We start from the raw sequence: 21,975 nt of genomic DNA, 5'->3' as shown, positions 1-21,975 counted from the left end.
GTAGAGGGCAGAATGAAACTTCTGAATGAAGAAACCCAGTGCACCAGTTCACCACTGCAAAGCAGGGAAACAGTTGAAAGATGGAATAGCGCCAGTTATTAAAAATATAGTTCTGAAGAGCAAAAAGCACCACAAATGATTGTGGTACTTTCTTTCAGAAGAATTGGAGAGTCCATTCACGCTTTAAATAACACTTAGCTGTGTGCTTAAAATCTAACGCATTCCTATATGGAAGTAAATGGAGATACTGCTGTCATGTTGACTGGGTGCAGATCAGCTGTTAAGCCTCCTGTTTAGCCTTCCAGATCTGTAACTTGACACACAGACATTGCATTAGGTTCTCCTACTGTGCCTTCTGGATCCAATGTTCAGACTCCATAAATGTCTACAAGAATTTTTATTCTTTCTAAGGCTACTTTCTGTTGTGTTAGGTATCTGAAGATTGCTGTGTATGTAAAGACCTTATCAAGGTTTATTCTACTTTCTTGATTTCACTGGGTTTATTTTAGTAAGAACAAGAGTAGTTTAGATAAAGCAAGGCTAAACAAGTTGTTGGCTTGAATCCACTCACATCAATATTGAGATGTAGTAATATAATCAATTTTAAAGTTATAGCATAGCATTTACTGAGTGAAGGTATTAGAGATTAGAAGTGATGGAGGTGGGATAGGACTAATGTTTTAGGGTATTTTGGTAAACGAGTTCACTTATTTTGCATTTTTCCCTTTAACTTAAAATGTGTTGTGGTTTTAGTTCTAAATAGTAGACAAGATAAGATAGCTAGTGATGCCAAAGCTTTAAATTATAACCAAGTTTCTTAGTTTAGAGATTGTATCAGGGACACTGCAATAATAATAAAAGCCAAAATATAAAATACTTATTCATACACTGTAAAAGTACTAAAAGAATAAAAAGTCTCTATACACTGCCATTTTCCCATCCATTGGTAGTGACTGCACACTATGCTGGAGAGGATTTCTGAAAACTTGGTTTGTGTCCTTTCAGAATTCTGTATGTGTGACCCAGAAGCCTCAAAGTTTGCTTGGTTTTACACTAAAAATTACAAAAATGTTAATCAGTTCTCTGTTTTTGTAGAAAGATCCCTTGGGAGTGAAAAAAAGCTCATGGATTTTCATTGGGAACTCTCCTGTGGTATAATTAATGTTCTTTTTTTAAACAGTAGTAGAACAAGTAAAAATATTTTAAAGTCATCCATATTTACAGATTGTATTCAGAGTGTTTCTGGTAGAAGTGAGAAAATAAGCCAGTGTGTTCTACATATACTATACCCTCAGTTCCCTCAGATGCTTTTTGACCTCTTTTACAAAAGAACTTACAAGATGGCAAAAACTTTAGTGTACCCACATTCTTGTCTTTTAACTTCTCTGTTACCTAAAAAAAAAACTTAATTGTAACAGGGTAATTATTTTTATACAAATTACCCCAGTGAAAGTTTCATCTGGCAGCATCTCTGGCATGATTTCACTTTCCAACAGCAGATATCCATAGCAGCCTTCGCTGTACCTATGTTGGCCTGCCTTATTACTTCTGTGTTTTCCAATGATCCCTTGTTTCTTTTTTCCTGTAGGACACATCCAAACATATGAATTTGCGATACTCACATAGACCAACTCTGGTATTAAAAGATCCTGAGCTTTTAGAGTCCTCAGGAACAAAAGCACATCTAATCTCTACTTCCTAGTAATCACTGGAAGGCAAAGGTTTAGCAAATTCAAGAGATATGGTACTCCTGCAGTACATCAGGCTTATGCCAAAGTAAATTATAATGGAAGTACAAGAGTTTGCTAAACCCTCTAGCACAGTAATGAGAAGCTGATATTTTCCGTAAGAGGCCGCTAGAGCACCCTCTTTATGTCTGAGGGCTTGTTAATAGCTTGCCATGAGACAGAGGTGCCTTCAGGAACTAAATGGATGTCCAAGAATCCCAACCAGGTGTATCAGAGGTGTGGTATGGTATTACTTTTGTGCCATCAGGTAGGTGCTAGACAGCAAAAACTAGCAATGGTGTTCTGAGAAATGCTGCTATATATGCTACATGAGAATGAGAAGATTCAGAAATACTCAGTTTCTTCTTGCTTCTGTACAGAAGAATGAGCTCCTTCCAAGGCTGTCAGAATGCAGAGTTCTGACAACAACAGAGTTAATGAACCAAAATCAGAGTGCTAGCATGGTTTCCCCCATGCTGTATGGTGGCAATTTTAAAAGCTCATTTGGAACAGGTATTTTTCAGCAGGGTACCATCCACTGAAAGTAGATGAATGGCAGAAGTCTGACTCGAGCTCTGAATTCTTATAGATGGATAGTTACCTTTGCCAAGTCTACTGGCTGGATATTACAAAAATCTGCTTAGGGTCTGATGTTCAGTGTTGTGTACTATTGGTGAGAGGGGAAAATACTCATCTGTGGAGAGTGTTATCCCTCAGGAAAGGAGTGTAAGTAGCAATATGGAAGCAATATAGTTGTCTTCTTCCAGTTTGTTGTTACGATTTCTATAAATCAGTAAGGTAGCTGGTCTGTGACAGAATGCCATCTTAACACTTGAGCTTTGCAGAGCATTTTCACTGTTTTTTGTTTGGAGAAGCATTTAGATCTGAGAAGTCGGCAAGAATGTCTGCTGCTTGTAAAACCAGAGATACCACATGCAGTTGTTGCTTCCAGTGAATTCTTACAGAAGACTGACTCATTGAGAGGCAGTACCTGTACCTGATTTACTGTTCTATAAGCAGCAGTACTCCTTTTCTCCCAGTGAGTTCATAACTCAACAGAACCCAGTAACTGCTTGATCACAAGAGGCAAGAGTTCCTTTTTCCCCCCCGATGATGCAATACCTCCTGTTGGTATGAGTGTAACAAAAGTGAATGTCTATGCTTCACGTGCACCACTGAGGTTCCCGGGGACTTTGAAACCATTCCTCACATCAAACATTGTAATTTAGTAATTGCCATTAATTCAAGCACAACAATAGCATAAAAATACCTAGGAAACATACAGGTAGGAATGATCAAACAGATGCATTTTGTCTTGGAAGGAAAGAGTAATTCACAGTTGAGGAACTTCTAAGTTATACAAGAAAAAAAACCCATTAGCGTGTCTGTATCCAAAGGGGAATTTATACCAACAATTTCTTCAGTAAGCAAGGTTTCAGGCTAACCAAAAATCTTCTTAATACTAGTGTGCTTTTATTGCCGTTTCTCTAAACATGCCTTTTTTCTGCGTTAGCAGAGACATCCATATATTCAGACATATATTTGAGAAGTGGAGAACTAGTGGAAAAGCTGCAACTCTTTGAAGATACAAGCCTTACCGTATTTCTCTTGTTGCATGTCTGGAAAGTAATAAGGGGTATGTATGGCTTAATTACATTTTTTTTCTTTAACTCCTGCCTATGTTATGAAATATTAATAATTTTCAGCAGCCTAGACAAATTCACTGTCAAAACACCTGATTTAAATAAAGGCTATATGTGAAGGGAAGCAGATGAAAATGACAGTGGAATTTCAATTAAACTTGAATGATTTCTAGTTTGGATCAAGAATTGGTACAATAATTAAAGTAAAGGCATCAGGAAGATTGAAAAGTTGTAATATAACTGATTTAACTGGTATTTGTTACATAAAATCGATGAGTCAACCTTTTTTTTTGGAGGGAAACAAAATTCTATAATTTGCAGTCATTGTAAAAAGGAAAGGAGAGAGCATTTAATTCACTAGTTTGAAGCATGCATTTTGGGGGGGAACATATGATGGCTTGATGTCTGTACATGCCAAACAAAATTCCTCTCTTGTGGGGAATCTTTCAGTGGTTCGTTTGAACTTTCAGGAATACCTGTTAAGTATTCAAAATCATAAAGTTAACTGGGTTATCCACAGTTTTAAAATATTCTTTGCATTGTAATATTTTGTAAACTGTAGTTCATTTTGCTTGTGTTAATACATGATATTCAACAGTACCATCCCCCTGCCTAACAGATGTGTATGGGCAGGCTGTTATGGATAGGTTTGTTACTATTAAGGTTATTGATTGGTTCTTATTATTTTATTTTTTTTACTGTGAACTCTGCTCAGAAGAGTGTATGGAGTATAGAACGTGAAAGGTTACATCAAAACTAAAAATGTATTGACACTGAAAATTAATTAATTGCACATCAGGGAGTTCATACTACATTCGCTTAGGCTCAAAGTGTGACTCAAACTCTCAGTTGCTACTAGAAGTGAAGTTTCAAGGGTAACTTTTCAATAACTGTGTTAAATTATGTAGATAAAAGCAGTAGATAGTCCTAAACATCCAAAAATGTTTTTAGAAAGTAGAACGAGCATTCTAGCTGTGAGGAGCAGAGTGTGTTAAGTGAAGGGGCCATTTTAGTTCAGAGTGCTAAAGAAGACTGATCTAAAACTATCTGATTAGTAAAGGTAACGATTTCTGAAAAGGCAGATTATGAAAACCTTTTAAAGTAGAAGAATAGCAATGTAAAATTTGAGAATTTTGAGTGGCATTGGAGTAAATAGATTATTGAAATGCAATTTGTTTACTTTTTTTTTTTTCCTTGTTTCCTCTCTATAGAAACCTCAGCCACAGTTCATCAGAATGCAGCGGAGTCTGTTACATACTGCTGCTCAGCTGGCACATGGGACATACGTGGTTCTTCCTCGCACTGGTATCTTTCAGTGCTTAAAAGGACAATCAGTGTTGTCTAATATTGGATGCAAAGTGATTTTGGCACTGGACCCTCCTAAACGATGTCTTCATGCAGGTGCAGCGTGCTTTGCCTCAAATAAAAGTGCTTCTTCATCACAGCCAGCAGACAGTCCTCACAAAGTACTAGAAGAGAGAAATCGTTTGACTTCAGCCACTGATACGCCCAAGCAGAGTCCTGTAGGATCCAATTCTTCAGAACCTGATCCATTACAAGACAAATCAATTAGTCTTGTTCAGAGATTTAAGAAAACTTTTAAACAGTATGGAAAAGTCATGATTCCAGTGCATCTTGTGACTTCCACTGTGTGGTTCGGATCCTTCTACTATGCAGCCATGCAGTAAGTTGATATTTTGTTGTAGTGCCCAATGCTGCTGTTGAATTGAGACTGACTTTCACAAGTGAAGGGAAATATAAATTATGTTAAGAAGTGCATCTATACATAATAGGGAAATGAGGGTACATTTTTAGTTGAAGCATAAAATTAATATCAGAAATATACAGGATTCATGAGTGTCATGTACACGCTATTATCATGCAGTTATTGCTGTTATGTTGGTTGACATTTGAAGGAATGCTCATCTTCCCAGAAGATGCATGAATGTAGATGGCATTGAAATTATTGGTAAACTCCCACAAGGTAAAGATAGGGATTTATAATCCTGATTTCAAAATGCTAGGTGAGATCTTTATAGACCTGTTCTTTTTTTGTTGTTGGACTTGAGAGTCATTTCATCACTTCCTTTCCCCCTTCATCCTCAGTCCTGTCTCATCATTGGACTTCCATGTTGTTCACCTCACCCTGAGCTCCTCAGAAGCCATGTGTATCTTTTCCCTTTTACTTCTGTTTCTTGTCTTTCCTGCCTTAACACTGAAAAGTTGCTACTGTAGGCCAGACTTGTTAACTGGAAGTTAATTATTTGTATGGCTAAAAGAAAAAATAGGAATTAATAGAAATTTCTAGCGTTAGTTTCTTTCAGCTATAGCATGTGCCAGATACTATTCTGGAAAATGTGTATTAGGGAAAAAAAAACCTATATCAGATATGAGCTGCTAGTCAGATGAAGTAGGTTTTATCTATCTGCAGATGGTTTGCTAAATATCAGTAAATGTTTATCTCTGGATTGCTAGTGTTGTATATTTAATAATAGAAAGCATGAAACAACAGTAGCTTGTGGTGGTAAGGATGGGGCTTAGACATCAGAATGCCTTACCACACAAGTGTTTGTTTTAGTTACTCTAACCAGCTGGCATAATTGCCCTTTCTAGGAGCTATAGATCCAAATGTCATTCTAAATTTAGCTCGTGTCCGAGGAATAGAGGTCTTGAGCTATAAAAATATTTTGCTTTGGAAGAATTCAGGTTGATGCTTACATCTAGGCATTTCAAACTGAATGAAGATTGCTTTCTTGAAACAATGAAGTTAGCTGCTAAAATAAGTATTTGACAGATCAAAATGATGGGAATATTTAACTAGAAAGTAATTATAACAAAGCTTCAGTTCGTCATGCCACAGGAGCAGCACCCTCTTGAAGTGGAAAAATAACTTTCAGAATGCCTGCTCATGATATGAGACCAAACAGTGGTGGTTTATGAAATAACACAGTTAATGCTGTCTTTCAGATCTTACTATGTCTCCATTTTCTGTTCTGGGGATAGGCTTTCAGACTGTAGCTTCTAGTAACTTAGTGCCTGCTATGGTTCCTGATGTTAAAGTACACACATACAGAAGAATGCTTAAAATATTAGTACCAGTGGGTAAAGATACACTAATAATAACTACTACATCTCTAAACATTGGAAAGATGGGTCTTCTATAAATGCATTCTGCAGTAGCTTTCTACTGTAACGTAAAGATGAGCTGTCTGGTCTTTTTTAAATTTAGTGCTGATGTTAGCTTCCCTGGTTTTCAAATTGAAAGAAATTGTGATAGGAGCTCCCTCCACTCATCTTGACAAGGTAGAACAACTGGGCACAAAACCTCTGAAGTCTTGTCCATGTAACATGTCACATCTTCTTCTTTTGCCACATTCCATTTGTTTGATGTATTTGAAAGTGAATAGTGGACACTGAAGTATGGATTCTGTGCTTCTGGGCATGCTGCAGATTAGTCTGAAATTTTAAAAAGAAAACAAAAAGGTAATTTTAGGCAAAACAGAACATGAAGTTGAACCTGCACAACTGGAGCCTGAGCAGCTGTCTTACCACCATAATATCTGCTTACCTCCAAACATAATAAACTGAGACACAGGTAAGTCAGTAGTTACTGAGCCCAACAGGGATAATATAAATGGGTCACATCTAGGAATGCTGAAAAGAATGTTAATTGCCTATATGTACAGAAATATAAATCCTGTGAGTACATAGCAAAGTATTGTTTCAGCTAAGCAATCAAATTGCAAAGTTGGTATAATAAAGAATGAAAATGGTACTATAAATCACTGCTTAGGTTTCAAATTCCAATTCAGGTTGCCAATTTTTCCTCTTTTGTAGAGGAGTGAACATTGTTCCATTCCTAGAGTTGATTGGCTTACCAGACACCGTGGTGAACATCCTGAAAAATTCCCAGAGTGGAAATGCGCTAACAGCATATGCATTGTATAAAGTAAGTATAATTACAGTTTGTAAATAAGCTCTAAATCTTGCCTGGTGAACTAAACAGGGTTTACTTGTTTACAGCAGAAGGAATTAATACTGTTTTCTCTCTTTAATAATTACACATACTTGAGCATTCATTTTGTAGTAAAAATAGTCACATGCAAGTTCATAGAATCGTAGAGTAGTTAGGGTTGGAAAGGACCTTAAGATCATCAAGTTCCAACCCTCTTGCCATGGCCTGAGACACCTCACACTAAACCATGTCACCTAAGACTCCATCCAGCCTGGCCTTGAAAACCGCCAGGGATGGAGCATTCACCACTTCTTTGAGCAACCTATTCTAGTGCCTCACCACCCTCACAGTAAAGAACTTCTTCCTTATATCCAATCTAAACTTCCCCTGTTTATAGAGGCTCTGTTTCTTTAAGGAGTTTATCTGTATTTCTGAAATAACTTGTTTGCTGCAGAATTATTCTCTGCCCTCAGAGATTTTAATTACAATCAAGTTATTCCTCTATATCCCTGATGTAATTAACATGGATAAAGAGGTAAAACCTAAACACCTTATGATTTCTAGATGAAAGTGCAGTTATTTTTATCCTAGAGGATTCGCTAGTTTGTCTTCCTACCTTAGCTCTCCACCATTGTCAAGTACTTCAGTTGCCCATTGGAATCAGTTACTTATATTCAGGTTTGGGTCTCTGTTGTGCGCAATCTGTTAGAGAAACATGTCAGACCATGCAAAACCAAAATACTATATTTGCTTCAAATGCCACTCATCAAAACATCACATTTAGAAACTTCTTAACTGGTATTTAAAGGAGTCATTTTCACAAAGGAAAATAAAAAAACAGAAAAAGTGAAAGCACTACTCTTGCCAATTATTCCTGTGCCTAGAAGAAACCAATAAATAAATGTGGTTAAATATAAAGATTTTATTATAGCTGGGAGATCTGGCAGTGTTGGAAGAAATTTGTAAGATGTAGAAGCACAAGAATAGGTGGTGAATGGAAAATTGTGTAGGCTTTTCTTTGAAGTTCTGAAAGAGCAGGTTAGTCTATCTAGAGTAACAAACCTGGTTGGTAGCGCCTTGGGTTAGTGGACCTTTTAAGGTCTCCTTTAAGAGCTCTAGTTTTCTACGTGTGAGTCCTAGTTTGGGACTGAAAGATGCCTATACTCTTGTGAATTTTAGAATTTAAAGCATATCTTCATGTCAGTATTTCCTTTTTGCTTATGTGGCTCTGTGTTTACACGCTGTCTGTTCTGGATTGCATTCTGAGATGCCTAATGCATGACCCACCAGCTGCACAGAGAGGATTTCAGGTTTGGGGGTTTTGTTGTTTTGTTTTATGGAAGTCTAATGCCTCTGCTGATTTTGTCAAAAAATACGCATTTCTGGGGGAATGCACTGTAAACTGGCCTATTTCCTTATAAATAGAAGAACTTTGTAGTATCTGATGCTGGCCAAAATAAATTCTCAATATTAAAAATACCTGTTACTAGATAGTATTGTCTTGTTTTATTTATATGGTGTCCTCTTTGTTTTCTTGAAGATTGCAACTCCTGCCAGATACACTGTGACTTTGGGAGGAACATCCATCACTGTTAAGTATCTACGTAAGCATGGCTACATGTCCACACCACCACCAGTAAAGGAATATATACAAGATAGGATGGGGGAAACAAAAGATAAGATTACAGAGAAGATGGAGGAAACAAAAGGAAAGATTACAGAGAAGATGGAGGAAACAAAAGATAAGATTACAGGGAAGATGGAGGAAACAAAGGATAAGATTACGGAGAAGATACAAGAAACCAAAGATAAAGTTTCCTTTAAAAAAATAAAGGAGTAGGAGAGATGCTTAATTTTTGGCTATATCAAACTTAGCACTTTAACCCTTTGTGAGACAGGATATACAAAGTGCACTTCTGAGCTTTTTTTTTTCTCTTCTCCCCTTCCGAGACTACAGTTGCTTTGTGGATTTAAAATTCCTGTATATTCACCAAGCTTAAAGTTCCCTGAGGGAGAGGTTGTAATGAGATATCAACTCGCAGATGGAAAAGTGCATCTCGGATTAGAAGTCCGTATGTCGGTTGGTAGTAGTGTTAATGGCTGCTCTGCCTTTTTATCTCTACCACACACACCCTCCTCCCCATACCCCTCAAAGATAGTTTCTTCCAGAAGCCACTACTTTATTCTTCCATCATAGTGCACAGCCATTATTCTGTTAGATTGAATCTTCCATTAAATGAGAAGGAAGATTTCTCTCTCTACTGGGAAAGGCAACGTATTTTGGTTTTCAGAGTATGTGGACCCAAGCCTCTTCAGTCGTGATCATCCCTCAACTTGGTGACAGACCATTATCACTGGTACTGCACATGAAGGAATCCATGGATTAGCTACTTGGCCTGAATGAATTATAATGACTGCATTGACTTGAGCTGAGCTGTGATCCTTTAGGGGCTGAGACTATGAATCTTTCTTGGATGGTGTATCTTTTCAGAAATCTCAACTGAAAGCTCTAAGAGGATGAATTAATCGCAGTAGCCATACTGTCAAGTATACTTTGTTTCCTAAAGTTGATTTACAGTAGAAAATTATTAAATGATATTAATAATTGTCTATTAAAAATTAGGTTATTTTTTTATCATGTTAAAGTTTACAAAACTGTTCTATTTCATTGTTTGGAGAAAAAAAAACAAAACCCTAAATGAGAAGTTTACTTGAGAAATGTGTATATTAAGTGGATTTTTGAATACATGTGAAACTAAGAGTTAAACCGGAAAGTTCTTCCTCCTATGCAGGAGTTCCTCAGGCTTCGGTAGAACAATTCAACTAAAATAAGCATAATTTCTGAGACAGTCTACCAAACTTTCTTTCCTTCTAGATTTTCTTGGGTCAAGCAAATACTTATTCATTGCTGAAGGCTGAAATGCTGTCTCAGAGATGTCATAAAGGACTAAAGTTGGAACTGTTCTATTTGACTGGGCAGGCAAGCTGCTCTCTTGGCTTTATTCAAATGCAGGCTAAAGAAGGGTGTTTTTCCTATTCCTATTACAGGTCTCATGTTTTAGCCAGTCTCTGCTGGTTTATCTTGTTTAACAAAGGTGGGGTTTTTGCAGGGGAGTATGGGGAGAAGCAACAGAGTTGAACCCTGAGCTTTGTAAATGACTAGAGTAAAATAATTGTAGCTGATAAAATATCAGCACTGCCTCACTCTTACGTTTTCAGTCAAGTCACTGAGGGCCTCCCTGTGTTTCAGTGAGTTGAACTTCATTAACTTAACTGTGCAGGACTCTGCCTTGTTTCCACGTCAAATAGTAACTGCAATGTAATGCCTAACTCACAGGGAAGTTGTGAGGAATAATCATTGTAAATTTGGTGCCCTGAAGATGTAAAGTGCCATGTTTCTGATAAGTATTATTAAAAAAAATAATCTGTGAACTTGTGTTACTGCTGAGTTGAGCACTACTGTACGACTGCAGTTAGTAGATGCTTTTCTTTGTTTCTGTTTAGTGTACTTCTTACACATTCTTCTTCACACATTCTTCTGATGCTGGCATTTGTTCTGGTTTTCCATTTTTGTGGGCAGTGTTGCCTGTGTCCTGCAGCACCCTGCAGAGGTTGAAGTCTGCCCCAGTAGTATTTGCATGATCATACTCTTGCTCTGGGGCCACATGTGGGAACCTCTGTGCAACTCACAGGATCCATTTCCAGATAGATAGATCCAGAGCTGCGTTAGCTGCCCAATCATGAACTGGAGCCAAATGTGAGTTAAAAGCAAGTAGTGGTTGAAGATAGGGCAGGAGCTGAAGTCACAGCCCAATACTGGGCCAGAATCATGACCAGATATGCCACTGGAGATGAAGCCACAGACCAACACAGGGCAAGTGCCAAAGTCATGACCTGCTACCAAGCCCTAGCCAAAGTCAGACTGAACAGCCACTGAGCTGAAGTAGTAACCCAGCATTAGGCCAGACCTGAGCCAGAGGCCCAGGATGGGTCTGGAACTAAAATCGTTGACCTGAAACTGGAATGGAACTGAAGTCAGATCTAGAGATGGAGCCAGAGCTGAAGCCATGGCCCAAGATTTCAGCCACAGGCGAAGTAACAACCCAAGATGTGGCAAGGGATGAACCTAAATAGGGGCCAGAGCCAAAGACATGGCCTGAGAGCAGGCCAGGGCCAAAGATGCAGCACAAATGAAGCCGCTGCTGATCTTGAAGCTCAGATGAGGTTGGAGCTGAAATCACAGCTTGATACAGGGCTGCAAACTTGTGGCTCAAAGTGGGACCAAAGTAGCAGCCCAAGATGGGACTGGAGTAGATGCCATGACGCAAACAGGGGCAGGAGCCAAAGCTATGGCCTGATATCCAACAGGAGCTTAAGATGTTGTCTCAGAAACATCTGCCACTGGCCTGAATGGAACAGTGCTGAAATCACTGTCCAAAAAGGGTTAGAGCTGAAGCTGCAGCATGATAAGAGGCTGGAGCCAAAGGTGCTGTCTGAAATGGGCTGGAGCAGAAGTCATGAACTAGGCAGGAGCCAGAGCCAAAGCTGGAACCCAGTATCAAACCAGAGACAAAGATGGGGATGGCAAAGTGACCAGAGTCGAAGTCACAGCTTGATATGGGACTGGAGCTCAAGTAGCAGCCAAATATGAGCCATAATGCCCTCCCAGGCAGGCCAGAGCCAGAGCTGTGATCTGTTAACAAGCTGATGGCAAAGTAACTGCCTTTGGCACAAGAGGCAGAGTTGCAGGCTGAGCAGGAGCCAGTATGAGGCCAGAGATGAAGTCATATATGGGGCCAGAACCAAAACTGCAATCGGAGACCAGGCTGGAGCCAAATTGGCGGCCCAAGATGGGGATGAAGCCAGATTTGTGGCCTGAGGAATGGCTGGAGCCGAAGTTGTGGCTGGAGAAAGTAATAAAACCAAGACGGGGCCAGAGCCAAAGCCACGGCCCAAACAGGGGCCAAGTCACAGTAACCTCCTGAGGAGGGGCGACAGCCAAAGTAGCCACCTGAGCGATGGTCGGATCCAAAGTTGTGGCAAATGTTTGGGCTGGAACCAAGTTTCAAAGCCAAGATGGGGCCAAGCAGGACCTAAAGTTTCACTCCAATATCTTAACAAAGCTGAATTGCAGGTCAGTTTGGCACCAGTACCAAAGTCACAGCCCAAGCACGGGCCAGAGCCAGAGCTGCTGTACAGTATCACAGGCCAAGATAGGGGAGAGCAGAAGTTGAGGATGAAGCAGGGGCTGGAGCAGACATGAAAGCCTGAGCTGGAGCTGAAGTTACAGCCCAATTGATATTGGCTGGGGACAAATTGGTGATCAAAGATGGGGCCAGAATCAAAGCTGTGGCTCAAGATGGGCCCTGGAGGTGAAATCATTGCCAAAGATTGGGCTGGAACCATGGTAGTGGCCCAGGATGGCTCCGTATCTTCGCTCACAGCCTGAACAGAGGTCAGAGCTGAAGTCACAGCCTGAGAAGGGACCAGGGCCAAAATCACAGCCCAGCCAGGAGCCAGAGCTGAAGTGGCAGCCTGATACCTGCCTGGAGCTGAAGCTGTGCTCTGAGATAGGGCCAGAGCGGTGAGCGGGAGCTGAATTCACAGTGTGATATGCAGCCAGAGCCAACAGTTGTGGCCAGCACTGGGCTGGAGTATCAGCTTGAAACAGGCACAAAAGTTGCAGACCAAGATGCAGCTGAGCCCAGATAGCAGCCCGATATTGGGCCAGAGATGAATTTACACCCTGAGCAGACCCAGAGTCAAAGTCATGGCCCAAGATGGGGCCAGAACCAAAATCATAGCCAGGAATGGCTATGCACAGCACGAAAGTCATGACCTAGCGCCAGGCTGGAGCTGAAGTCTGAGTCCAAGATGAGGCCAGAGCTGAAATCATGGCCTGAGCAATGGCTGGAGCCAAAGCACTGGCCAAAAAATGTGGGCCTGAACAAGGAGAGAGCCAGTCATGGCTGAAGTTAGTGCCAGAGCTGAAGGTGCAGCCCAAAGAGGGGCTGGAGCTGGAATAGTCTCCTGAGCAGGGAGAGCAAACTAGTGGCCCGAGACGGGGCTGTAGCTGAGGTGGAAACACACTTTGTGATTGTGTCCCCTTAAGGATGTAACTTAGAGTACTGTGCTGCATTTGTCTTTGCTCATCAGTTACCATCAGCAACAATAGTAATTAGAGACTCATAATCATCCCCTGGCAATTATCTGGCTGTTTTGATGATCTTCTTAAGCAGAAATAATACATCTTGATTTCATAAGCCCACAGGGCAAAATGTAGTGTTAAGTAAGTTTGGGCTTCAGTTTGATGAATTGATTGGACAATCACAGAGAAAGGAAAACAGGGGAGGATACACAGGCTTGTTTAGGAGTGAAAAAAAAAAAAAAAGGAAATAGACCTTATACAAGGGAAAAATTTCATAAAGAGGCATAATTGAAGAAATCTTTCTAGCTCCTTCTGGGTCTGCCCAAGTGGCCAGAACAAGACTGACCCACAGTCAGAGGAGACCCTACCTCCCATCCCTCAGCTAAATTCACCAGCACTGTTTTTGAAAAGGTTTTTTACCTTTATTTTTTTAAAAGTACTGTTAAATAGAAGACCAAACCAAAAGAAGAAGTCTGACAGTCTCTTTCTATGCAGAACTGGTATAGAATCATAGAATCATAGAATAGTTAGGGTTGGAAAGGACCTTAAGATCATCTAGTTCCAACCCCCCTGCCATGGGCAGGGACACCTCACACTAAACCATGCCACCCAAGGCTCTGTCCAACCTGGCCCTGAACACTGCGAGGGATGCAGCATTCACAACTTCCCTGGCAAACCCATTCCAGTGCCTCACCACCCTCACAGTAAAGAACTTCCTCCTTATATCCAATCTAAACTTCCCCTGTTTAAGTTTTAACCCGTTACCCCTTTTCCTATCACTACAGTCCCTAATGAAGAGTCCCTCCCCAGCATCCTTATAGGCCCCCTATACACACCAGAAGGCTGCTATGAGGTCTCCACGCAGCCTTCTCTTCAGGCTGGACAGCCCCAACTTCCTCAGCCTGTCTTCATACAGGAGGTGCTCCAGTCCCCTGGTCATCCTCATGGCCCTTCTCTGGACTTGTTCCAACAGTTCCATGTCCTTTTTATGTTGAGGACACCAGAACTGCACACAATACTCCAGGTGAGGTCTCACAAGAACAGAGTAGAGGGGCAGGATCACCTCCTTCGACCTGCTGGTCACGCTCCTTTTGATGCAGCCCAGGATACGGTTGGCTTTCTGGGCTGCAAGCGCACACTGAAGCCGGCTCATGTTCAGTTTCTCATCGACCGACACCCCCAAGTCCTTTTCTGCAGGGCTGCTCTGAATCTCTTCTCTGCCCAACCTGTAGCTGTGCCTGGGATTGCTCCGACCCAGGTGTAGGACCTTGCACTTGGCATGGTTAAACTTCATGAGGCTGGCATCAGCCCACCTCACAAGCGTGTCAGGGTCCCTCTGGATGGCATTCCTTCCCTCCAGGGTATCAACTGAACCACACAGCTTGGTGTCATCGGCAAACTTGCTGAGGGCGCACTCAATCCCACTGTCCATGTCAGTGACGAAGATGTTGAACAAGACCGGTCCCAACACCGATCCCTGAGGGACACCGCTCGTTACTGGTCTCCAGATGGATATTGAGACATTGACCACAACTCTTTGTGTGCGGCCATCCAGCCAGTTCTTTATCCACCGAGTGGTCCACCTATCAAGTTGATGTCTCCCCAGTTTAGAGACAAGGGTGTCGTGTGGGACAGTGTCGAACGCTTTACACAAGTCCAGGTAGATGACATCAACTGCTCTACCCCTGTCCATCAGTTCCACAGCCCCATCAGGCACAGAGATGAGACTGACTGGTCTGTAATTCCCCGGGTCATCCATTTTCCCTTCTTGAAAATGGGGCTTATATTTCCCTTTTTCCAGTCATCGGGAGCTTCACCTCACTGCCATGATTTTTCAAATATGATGGACAGTGGCTCAGCACCTTCATTCGCCAGCTCCTTCAGGACCCGTGGATGGATCTCATCAGGACCCATGGACTTGTGCACGTTCAGGTTCTTAAACTGAATATAATAACTGAATGCTGCTCAGTGCTTCGCAGGCACCTGACAGGAGACATCCCTGTGATGTGGGGCAGCACTTCCTCCTCACAGACAGCAGCTCTCTGGCCAAGAGTCACAGGGGTTGATGGTGGTCGTGGTGGTGCCCACCTCTGAAGGTGAAGCTCCATTTCTCTAAACCTTGTCCATTACAATAAAGAACAGTCCTACATGGGAAAACACAGGCGATTGTTAAGGCAAGCCCTTGTGTCCCAGTGCTTAGAGAAAGCAGCACATGGATGACCTCAGGGAGATAGCACTGGGTGCTGCTGGCAAGACCTCATTTGCAACCTCCGGGCTTCAGTGTCCCCTAGGAGTGTGTAACAACATTAGGTGGCTGGAGTAGCTGAAGGGCTAAGCTGCTGCTGAACGCTGTTTTGATAATGGTTCACCAATAGTGGCAGTTGTGTTTTAATGCGGAAGGAGACACTTTGGGAAAATTTTAGTGGGAGAAAGGGAATTTCCGAGCCTTGGCTGACCGATCTTTAATGCTTTGGTTCACCAAATGCTTGATTTTTACCCTGCTTAGATTAGAAAAGCCATGAAAATAAAGATAACACATTGTAAATTCATATAAGGAGTGCTCAGAGTTCTGCCTAATGTCACTAACGGTGTACTTAACGCTGCCGGATTGTTGTGCAGTAGTTCTCTAAGCAATCTGCACCTCTCTGCGCAGTCTATACCTGCACACAGCCAATCTGCTTTAAGAAAAGGGAAGTAAAACAACCAGTGCACAAGCAGCACTTGAACTGCAGCTGCACGATTTACTCTTGAGTACAGTTTTCCCACGGACAGTCACTTTATTTCTCCTGCGTTACTGTCAGGTGGCTATTTTAGCATACCTGATACCATTTTCCTGACAGAGCAGAACTGCACAGTAAAGTGCTGTTTCCCTTAGCATATTGCTGGAGCTAGCATGCATAGTTTCTTATCTACAGGTATAATATCAGCAGAATATACAGTGTGATTTTAAAGGATGAGAGGCCCTGCATGTTGAGCAGCTAATGTAGTTATTGCTCAGCCATAGGGCTTTTAACGTGCGTCAGTGCACCTCTCACTGAGGAGCTGCAACACCCAGTACTGCACCAGCGACTGTCCAAAACAAATACAGTTAAAGTAGTATCAGCACTTTTGATCTGCAGAACGAAGGGGGGCGGGGGGGGGCAAAAGAACCACACTGACTTCGCAGTCAGTCGAGCCTTACCTGTTAGGCTTTGCCTGACAAAACATTTGTGAAAGTTACCAGCTCATCAGCTTTTTCCCTGAGAGCCATGGAGTTTGCAGCTGTAAGCAAATTTTATAGCACTTACAATCCTAACCCCATTGTCAGGAGAGGCTTCGCTCCTATATATTTTGCTGTTCCCGTAAACCCTGCTGAACGGCTAGGCAAGCACATTCATGCTTTTATGTTTGACTTACATGGCTTCTTCACCACGTAAAACCAACTAAGGCAAACTTGGCTCTGCTTATGGAATATTCAGAGCATGGTAACACTATTATGCGCGTGTGCATATACACGGGGACGTGTGTATAAGCTGCAACATTCTCGCTGCTTCAAGATGAAAATGACTCCTTTTCCCCTAAGAGTTTCTTGCTGCCCAGGGTTAAATGTAGGTCAAGCTGTCTGAGCCCATGTCTGTGGCATGCAGAGCAGGATTAAACCGGAATTTTCCACTCAACTCGACTGTCAATCACTGTAATACCTGCAAATGTTAAATTAATCTGGGGCTATCTGGTGCTGGCATTGAAGGGAGCTCCTGGGGCTCAAGGATGGCATTTTTGGCCTCCATGGAAAGATGCCCTCTTGCTCAGGACAAGGGTGGTTATGTTCTGACTGCTTGCTTAAACCCTGGCAACTATCAGCCAAACAGAAAAATAGGTGTGTATGAGACACCGGTACATGTGTGTTAGGAGTGGGGAGAAACTACATCTCTCGCACGTGGAGAGACTGAGAATGGTGGCAACGGGAAAGTTGCTCCCAGCATCACCATAGACTGCAGGGTCCTGCCATGTCCTTCTCAATGTGTGTTTCCTCATCTTTAAAATAAAATCAGAATGGTTTGGGCTGGAAGGGACCTTAAAGCTCAGCCAGTTCCAACCCCCTGCCATGGGCAGAGACACCTTCCACTAGACCAGGTTAAAAGCCTTAGCACCTTTCTGTTACTGTTCTGCAATGTGCTTCATAGCAGACATCATTAAGGGTACAAAATATTTTTCAGTAAGCATCTTCTGGTCTACACATTAATCCCTTTGTTAATGAGAGCCCCCCTCTAGCTCTACTTACTGTGCCCACTGGCATCCAGCAAAGCTGCCACCAGCTTAGCATGTGATGGACAACAGCGGGACAGCTCAGGCAGCCCTGCCAACTTAAATAATGTATTAAGGGCAACTTAGAACACCCAAGGTAAGCAGAAATAGGCAGTTAAATAGTAGCAAGTGCAGCACATAGTTTCTCCCTTATGTTTCGAAATATTCTGGGGACAGGTACTGCTACTGACTAGCCAGGATACTGACAAACTCAGCTCATCAGTTCTACCTGTATTCGGTATCTGAGCTCTATTCCCCACTCTCAGCAGTCAGTCTGGAAAGGAAAAAAAAAAAAGAGACTAAGCAAACCCCCCCCCAGAATCACACAAGTTTTTATCCTAATCAATGCCAGGCTTCTGGAAAAGTGGCACAATGCAAACTGCACAAAAGCAGGGCATGGCCACAGCAGCAGCAAGCTGTTAGAATAGGATTCAGCAGCAAGGTTTTTAAAATGTGCATTTTAATTAGAGCTCATTTAATGCACAACCGATCAAAACAGTGATAATGAGAGAAGCCTAATTAATTTTTGTCTAAGTAACGAAGTCTCATTACAGAGGGGTCTTTGGAAGAAAAGGGTTTGGGATGTTAAAAACAGGGTGTTTGTAATGAGACGCAATACTGCTGGGAGCCTGGAAGCCAGACCTAGAGGTTTCATAGGACTGCAGCAACCACTGTATTAATCTTTTAACAGGAAAAAGTAACCCTACTGAGATGAGACATCCCATTTATAGCCGAGTTCTGAGTTGCAACCATTGGCAGAGATATTAAAACACAATCAAACAGAATGGCATATTATAAAACAAATATAAATACAATTAAAACCAGATTAAGTAAAAGATCAAAGCAGGCTCCCCAAAAGATGAATTAAAAAAAAGCAGTTTCCAGGGAGTTCAGGGTTCAGACAGTAACAGAGGAACTTGGGGATTTGGAGTGCTTCTAAGGGCTGAGGAACTGGCAATTTTCTAAGTACTGAAGAATTAAAACGCTGTAGGTGGAGGAGAGCTAACTCAGGCTGGTTATAGGAAAAGCAACAATTTACTTTTTAATCAAAAAAAAGTATTGTACCATTTAAAGAACCACACCATTTGAAAGAAACAGCAGCAACAGGAACCCCCATGGCTCCTATCTGCGAGTAATGTTAAGGCTGTTCTGTAAGCAGGGTGTCAGGAATGGGCTGGGACTGTGGCTCCCCCAGCAGAGCTCTGTCTTCCAAAGACCTGTGAGAAAGTCCCAGTTTTGAAGCAGCACCTCCCTCCAAGCATCGCATCTCAACAGGAGAGAGATCAAGCTCCAGTAAACACAGACACGGGTGTAAAAATGTAACACAAAAAGGATGATTTCATTAATAATAATGCTTAATAATTAATAATAATGCTTAATAAAGGATCACTTTATGCTTATAATACAGAAATTAGTTGGTTTGTGAAAAAAGTTCTTGTTAAGTCCTAGTTCTATAAAGCTTTAGTACAGCAAAGTAACAGGCACCAGCCAGGGATAGTTTGACCTACCTTGCAAAGTTCTGTATTAGCAAAGACAAGTGTCTTTCATGGTACCCTTTTGTGTAGTTTCTTACTAACTGTATCATATATCTACCACCCCCCCCCCCCACACACACACACACATACACACATACTGGACCACTACTGCTCTTTGTTTTAGGCACTGACCAAAGCATACCCCAGGTTTCCTAAACCAGGTTGTGCTTCCCCCTCCCACGAGCAGTATCTTGTCTTAGTTTTTTAGCTGGTTTTTGCAACTCAGTGATTTGGGGCTACTGCTTATCCCCGAGCTGGTCAGCCAGCACTGATGGGCCAGAGGCAGTCACCAACCCAGGGCTTTAAACGTGATTTCAATTCCTTTAAGGTAACAACCCCACATCAATCGCAAGTGGCTTAGATTAAGTGCCTAGACCTAAATTCAGTGGCAAAGGCTCTGACACAGCTGCCTCCTGCTACAGCCCATCCTACAGCAGAGGGGTAGGGCAGAAACACCTGAACTCATCCCAGTATTCATCACCAAATGATGAGGGTCACAACACGGATGTAAAATCCTCATCAGACCTCTGCTTCACAGAGCCCTCCCCACATGCTTCAAGGATTTGAGTCCACCCTCTGATTCCTAAATGACCAGCTACCTGGTTGCCATCAGCAAACCAGTGAGAGAAAAAGACAAGTAGTTGTTCCACAGAAGGGCACTGTAGTCTTTCACCTCTTGTTTCTGGGGTTTGGGATTGTTTTTTTCCACTTCAAAGAGAAAATAAATTCAACAGGAGACAAATGCATTTCATGATTTTTAATAATTTTGTGCCATGGTTTAACCACAGCATATTAAGAACAAGCATAAAATCTGTATTTAAAACTAACAACAGCACTTAGAGCAACATCTTCCTTTAAAAGTATTGCAATAAACAGACCTTAGGTCTAAAAACTAGGACATCACCATTTGCTCAATTAAAAGAGTCAGATAGATACACAACAGTTGAAATCTTTTCCTGTATATAACTGGGGGTTACAGTGGAAAATAAGCAACAAATTAATTGTGTTAAAAGGAAAATAAATGTTTTTTTTTAAAAATCAAAGCAAGCCAGGTTTGTCATAGCATCACATGAACAGCTATTGAGAAATTTCAATACAGTTGTAAAAAGACTTACTGGTTTTAATAGCTTTGTTTTTACAACAATAAAATTTAAAAGAAAGATTAAATACTGTTGATAGTGCTGTACACATTTCAGAATAGCTTGAAACAAGATGGACAAAAATAAGAGATGCGTTGAAAATGTGATCTCAAAAGCCACGATGTCGGAAATACAAAAAAGTCCATACAGCAATAAAGCATTTTACACTGTAAAGTAACTAGCAAGAAACAACAAAGAAAGGGTCAACACCCTAAAACCAGGCATTTGATGGTTAATTTTAAGTGTAACAGCCTGACCGGTGTACACACCATCATGAAATGCTCTGAGCACAGCAGCATTGGGCAGTTGGTAGCTATACAAAGATAAAACCCCTATCATCGCTTACGTAGTCCTTGTACTGTAAGTAGAAAAGCTTTGTTAAAGAATATTAAAGTGAATTTATCATTATTATTGTTGTTGTCCAGGTCTATGATGCCTGAGGCTCTCATAACTTCTGCTTATTCTTCTTTTAAAATCTTGGCTGCCTGCTGTGCTTTGTAGCAAATGGAAAAGCGTGAACACAGCTGTGAATACACTTAATAGATAGTCTGCTCGTTCCACTGCAGCTTCAAAGCAAATTAGTGCCTCTAAAAGGAGACATGCTCATGTTTGGTCCACTCAATATGCAAGTTTTGTGATGATAAATCCTACCCTAGACTCCTCCAGGAGGAGGTTTGCTCTGTACAGTCTTCCTAGTCAAGGCCTGGGTTTTTCTGGTTTTAATTCTTTCATGCGCAGAAGTGGTACTGCAGTGCAAACAGAAACGTGAAGGTGGCCAGACAAGGCATACTTCCAAAACTCTCTATGCCCTGATAAACAATAAATGAGTTTACAAGTGACAGTCATGAAATATGCATATTTCCCTATGGTACATGCTTGCTGATAAAACAGCTCAATATACAGAGGGATGGACAAAAGCTACCTGTAAGGGCTTGATGATGCAGAACTGGCCATAAAGACAATACAGACTTAACACACTTCTTTAAATCAAAAGAAACCCAAAACAACCATGATCAACATTCAGATACAGGACTCCTGTGAGGGCTTTTATAAAGGTATTTACAGACAAATGTGTAGCTGAAGTTTCAGGTCAACAGAGAAGTCATGACAGACTGTGCTCCAAGGCACCATCCTCAAGCGTGATGGGCTGGATTGAAAGCCCACTCAAACCAGAGGAAGTTTCACCACTGACTTCACTGCACTCCAGACAAGGCCCCCTGAGTTTTAGCATAGCATTTAGCTAGTCATCTGAAAAAAACAAACAAAAACGCCATCTCAAACGTATCCCAACACACTGCTACCTTATATCTGTGATTAAAGCCTGGCAAGTATAAAAAACCTACACATAGACTCGAGTATCTATGAAAGATTAGTCGTATCCATCTGTGAGAGGACTCGTCTGTCTCAGATCGATAAACTTTTACATCACCTACCGCCCTGGGATAGGTAGCACAGTTTAGAAAAATAAGTACAGCATCGGCAAGTCTCTGCACTAGAACTTCATGTTGAGTTTTCCTGAGGTATTTGCTTTACCAAGGAGCAAG

The 21,975-nt window shown here is 41.5% G+C and overlaps 1 protein-coding gene across 1 annotated transcript; it reads left to right on the top strand.

The window, feature by feature from the left end:
• The first annotated feature begins 3,248 nt into the window (after window positions 1-3,248).
• FAM210A (family with sequence similarity 210 member A) lies at window positions 3,249-10,761 on the top strand. Its single transcript, XM_061448876.1, has 4 exons — window positions 3,249-3,363; window positions 4,582-5,054; window positions 7,208-7,319; window positions 8,866-10,761. Exons 2-4 carry the CDS (start codon window positions 4,606-4,608, stop codon window positions 9,163-9,165), a joined length of 861 nt encoding a protein of 286 aa, XP_061304860.1. The 5' UTR covers window positions 3,249-3,363; window positions 4,582-4,605; the 3' UTR covers window positions 9,166-10,761.
• The last annotated feature ends 11,214 nt before the right edge of the window (window positions 10,762-21,975 follow it).

The sequence above is a fragment of the Pezoporus flaviventris genome, unplaced genomic scaffold, assembly GCF_033815535.1.
Source record: "Pezoporus flaviventris isolate CSIRO_AGI_PZ_B2104156 unplaced genomic scaffold, CSIRO_AGI_Pfla_v1 ptg000007l, whole genome shotgun sequence".
Classification (NCBI taxonomy): Eukaryota; Metazoa; Chordata; class Aves; order Psittaciformes; family Psittacidae; genus Pezoporus; species Pezoporus flaviventris.
The sequence above is the reverse complement of the archived record's forward strand: the minus strand, read 5'-3'. Positions and strand labels throughout refer to the sequence as shown.

What these genes read in the sequence shown, in the direction of transcription:
- FAM210A (XM_061448876.1), top strand. Translation starts at nt 4,606, where the DNA reads ATGCAGCGGAGTCTGTTACATACTGCTGCTCAGCTGGCACATGGGACA. An exon ending in TTCTACTATGCAGCCATGCA is followed by an intron (nt 5,055 to 7,207) that starts GTAAGTTGATAT and finishes CCTCTTTTGTAG; the next exon opens with AGGAGTGAACATTGTTCCAT. An exon ending in CAGCATATGCATTGTATAAA is followed by an intron (nt 7,320 to 8,865) that starts GTAAGTATAATT and finishes GTTTTCTTGAAG; the next exon opens with ATTGCAACTCCTGCCAGATA.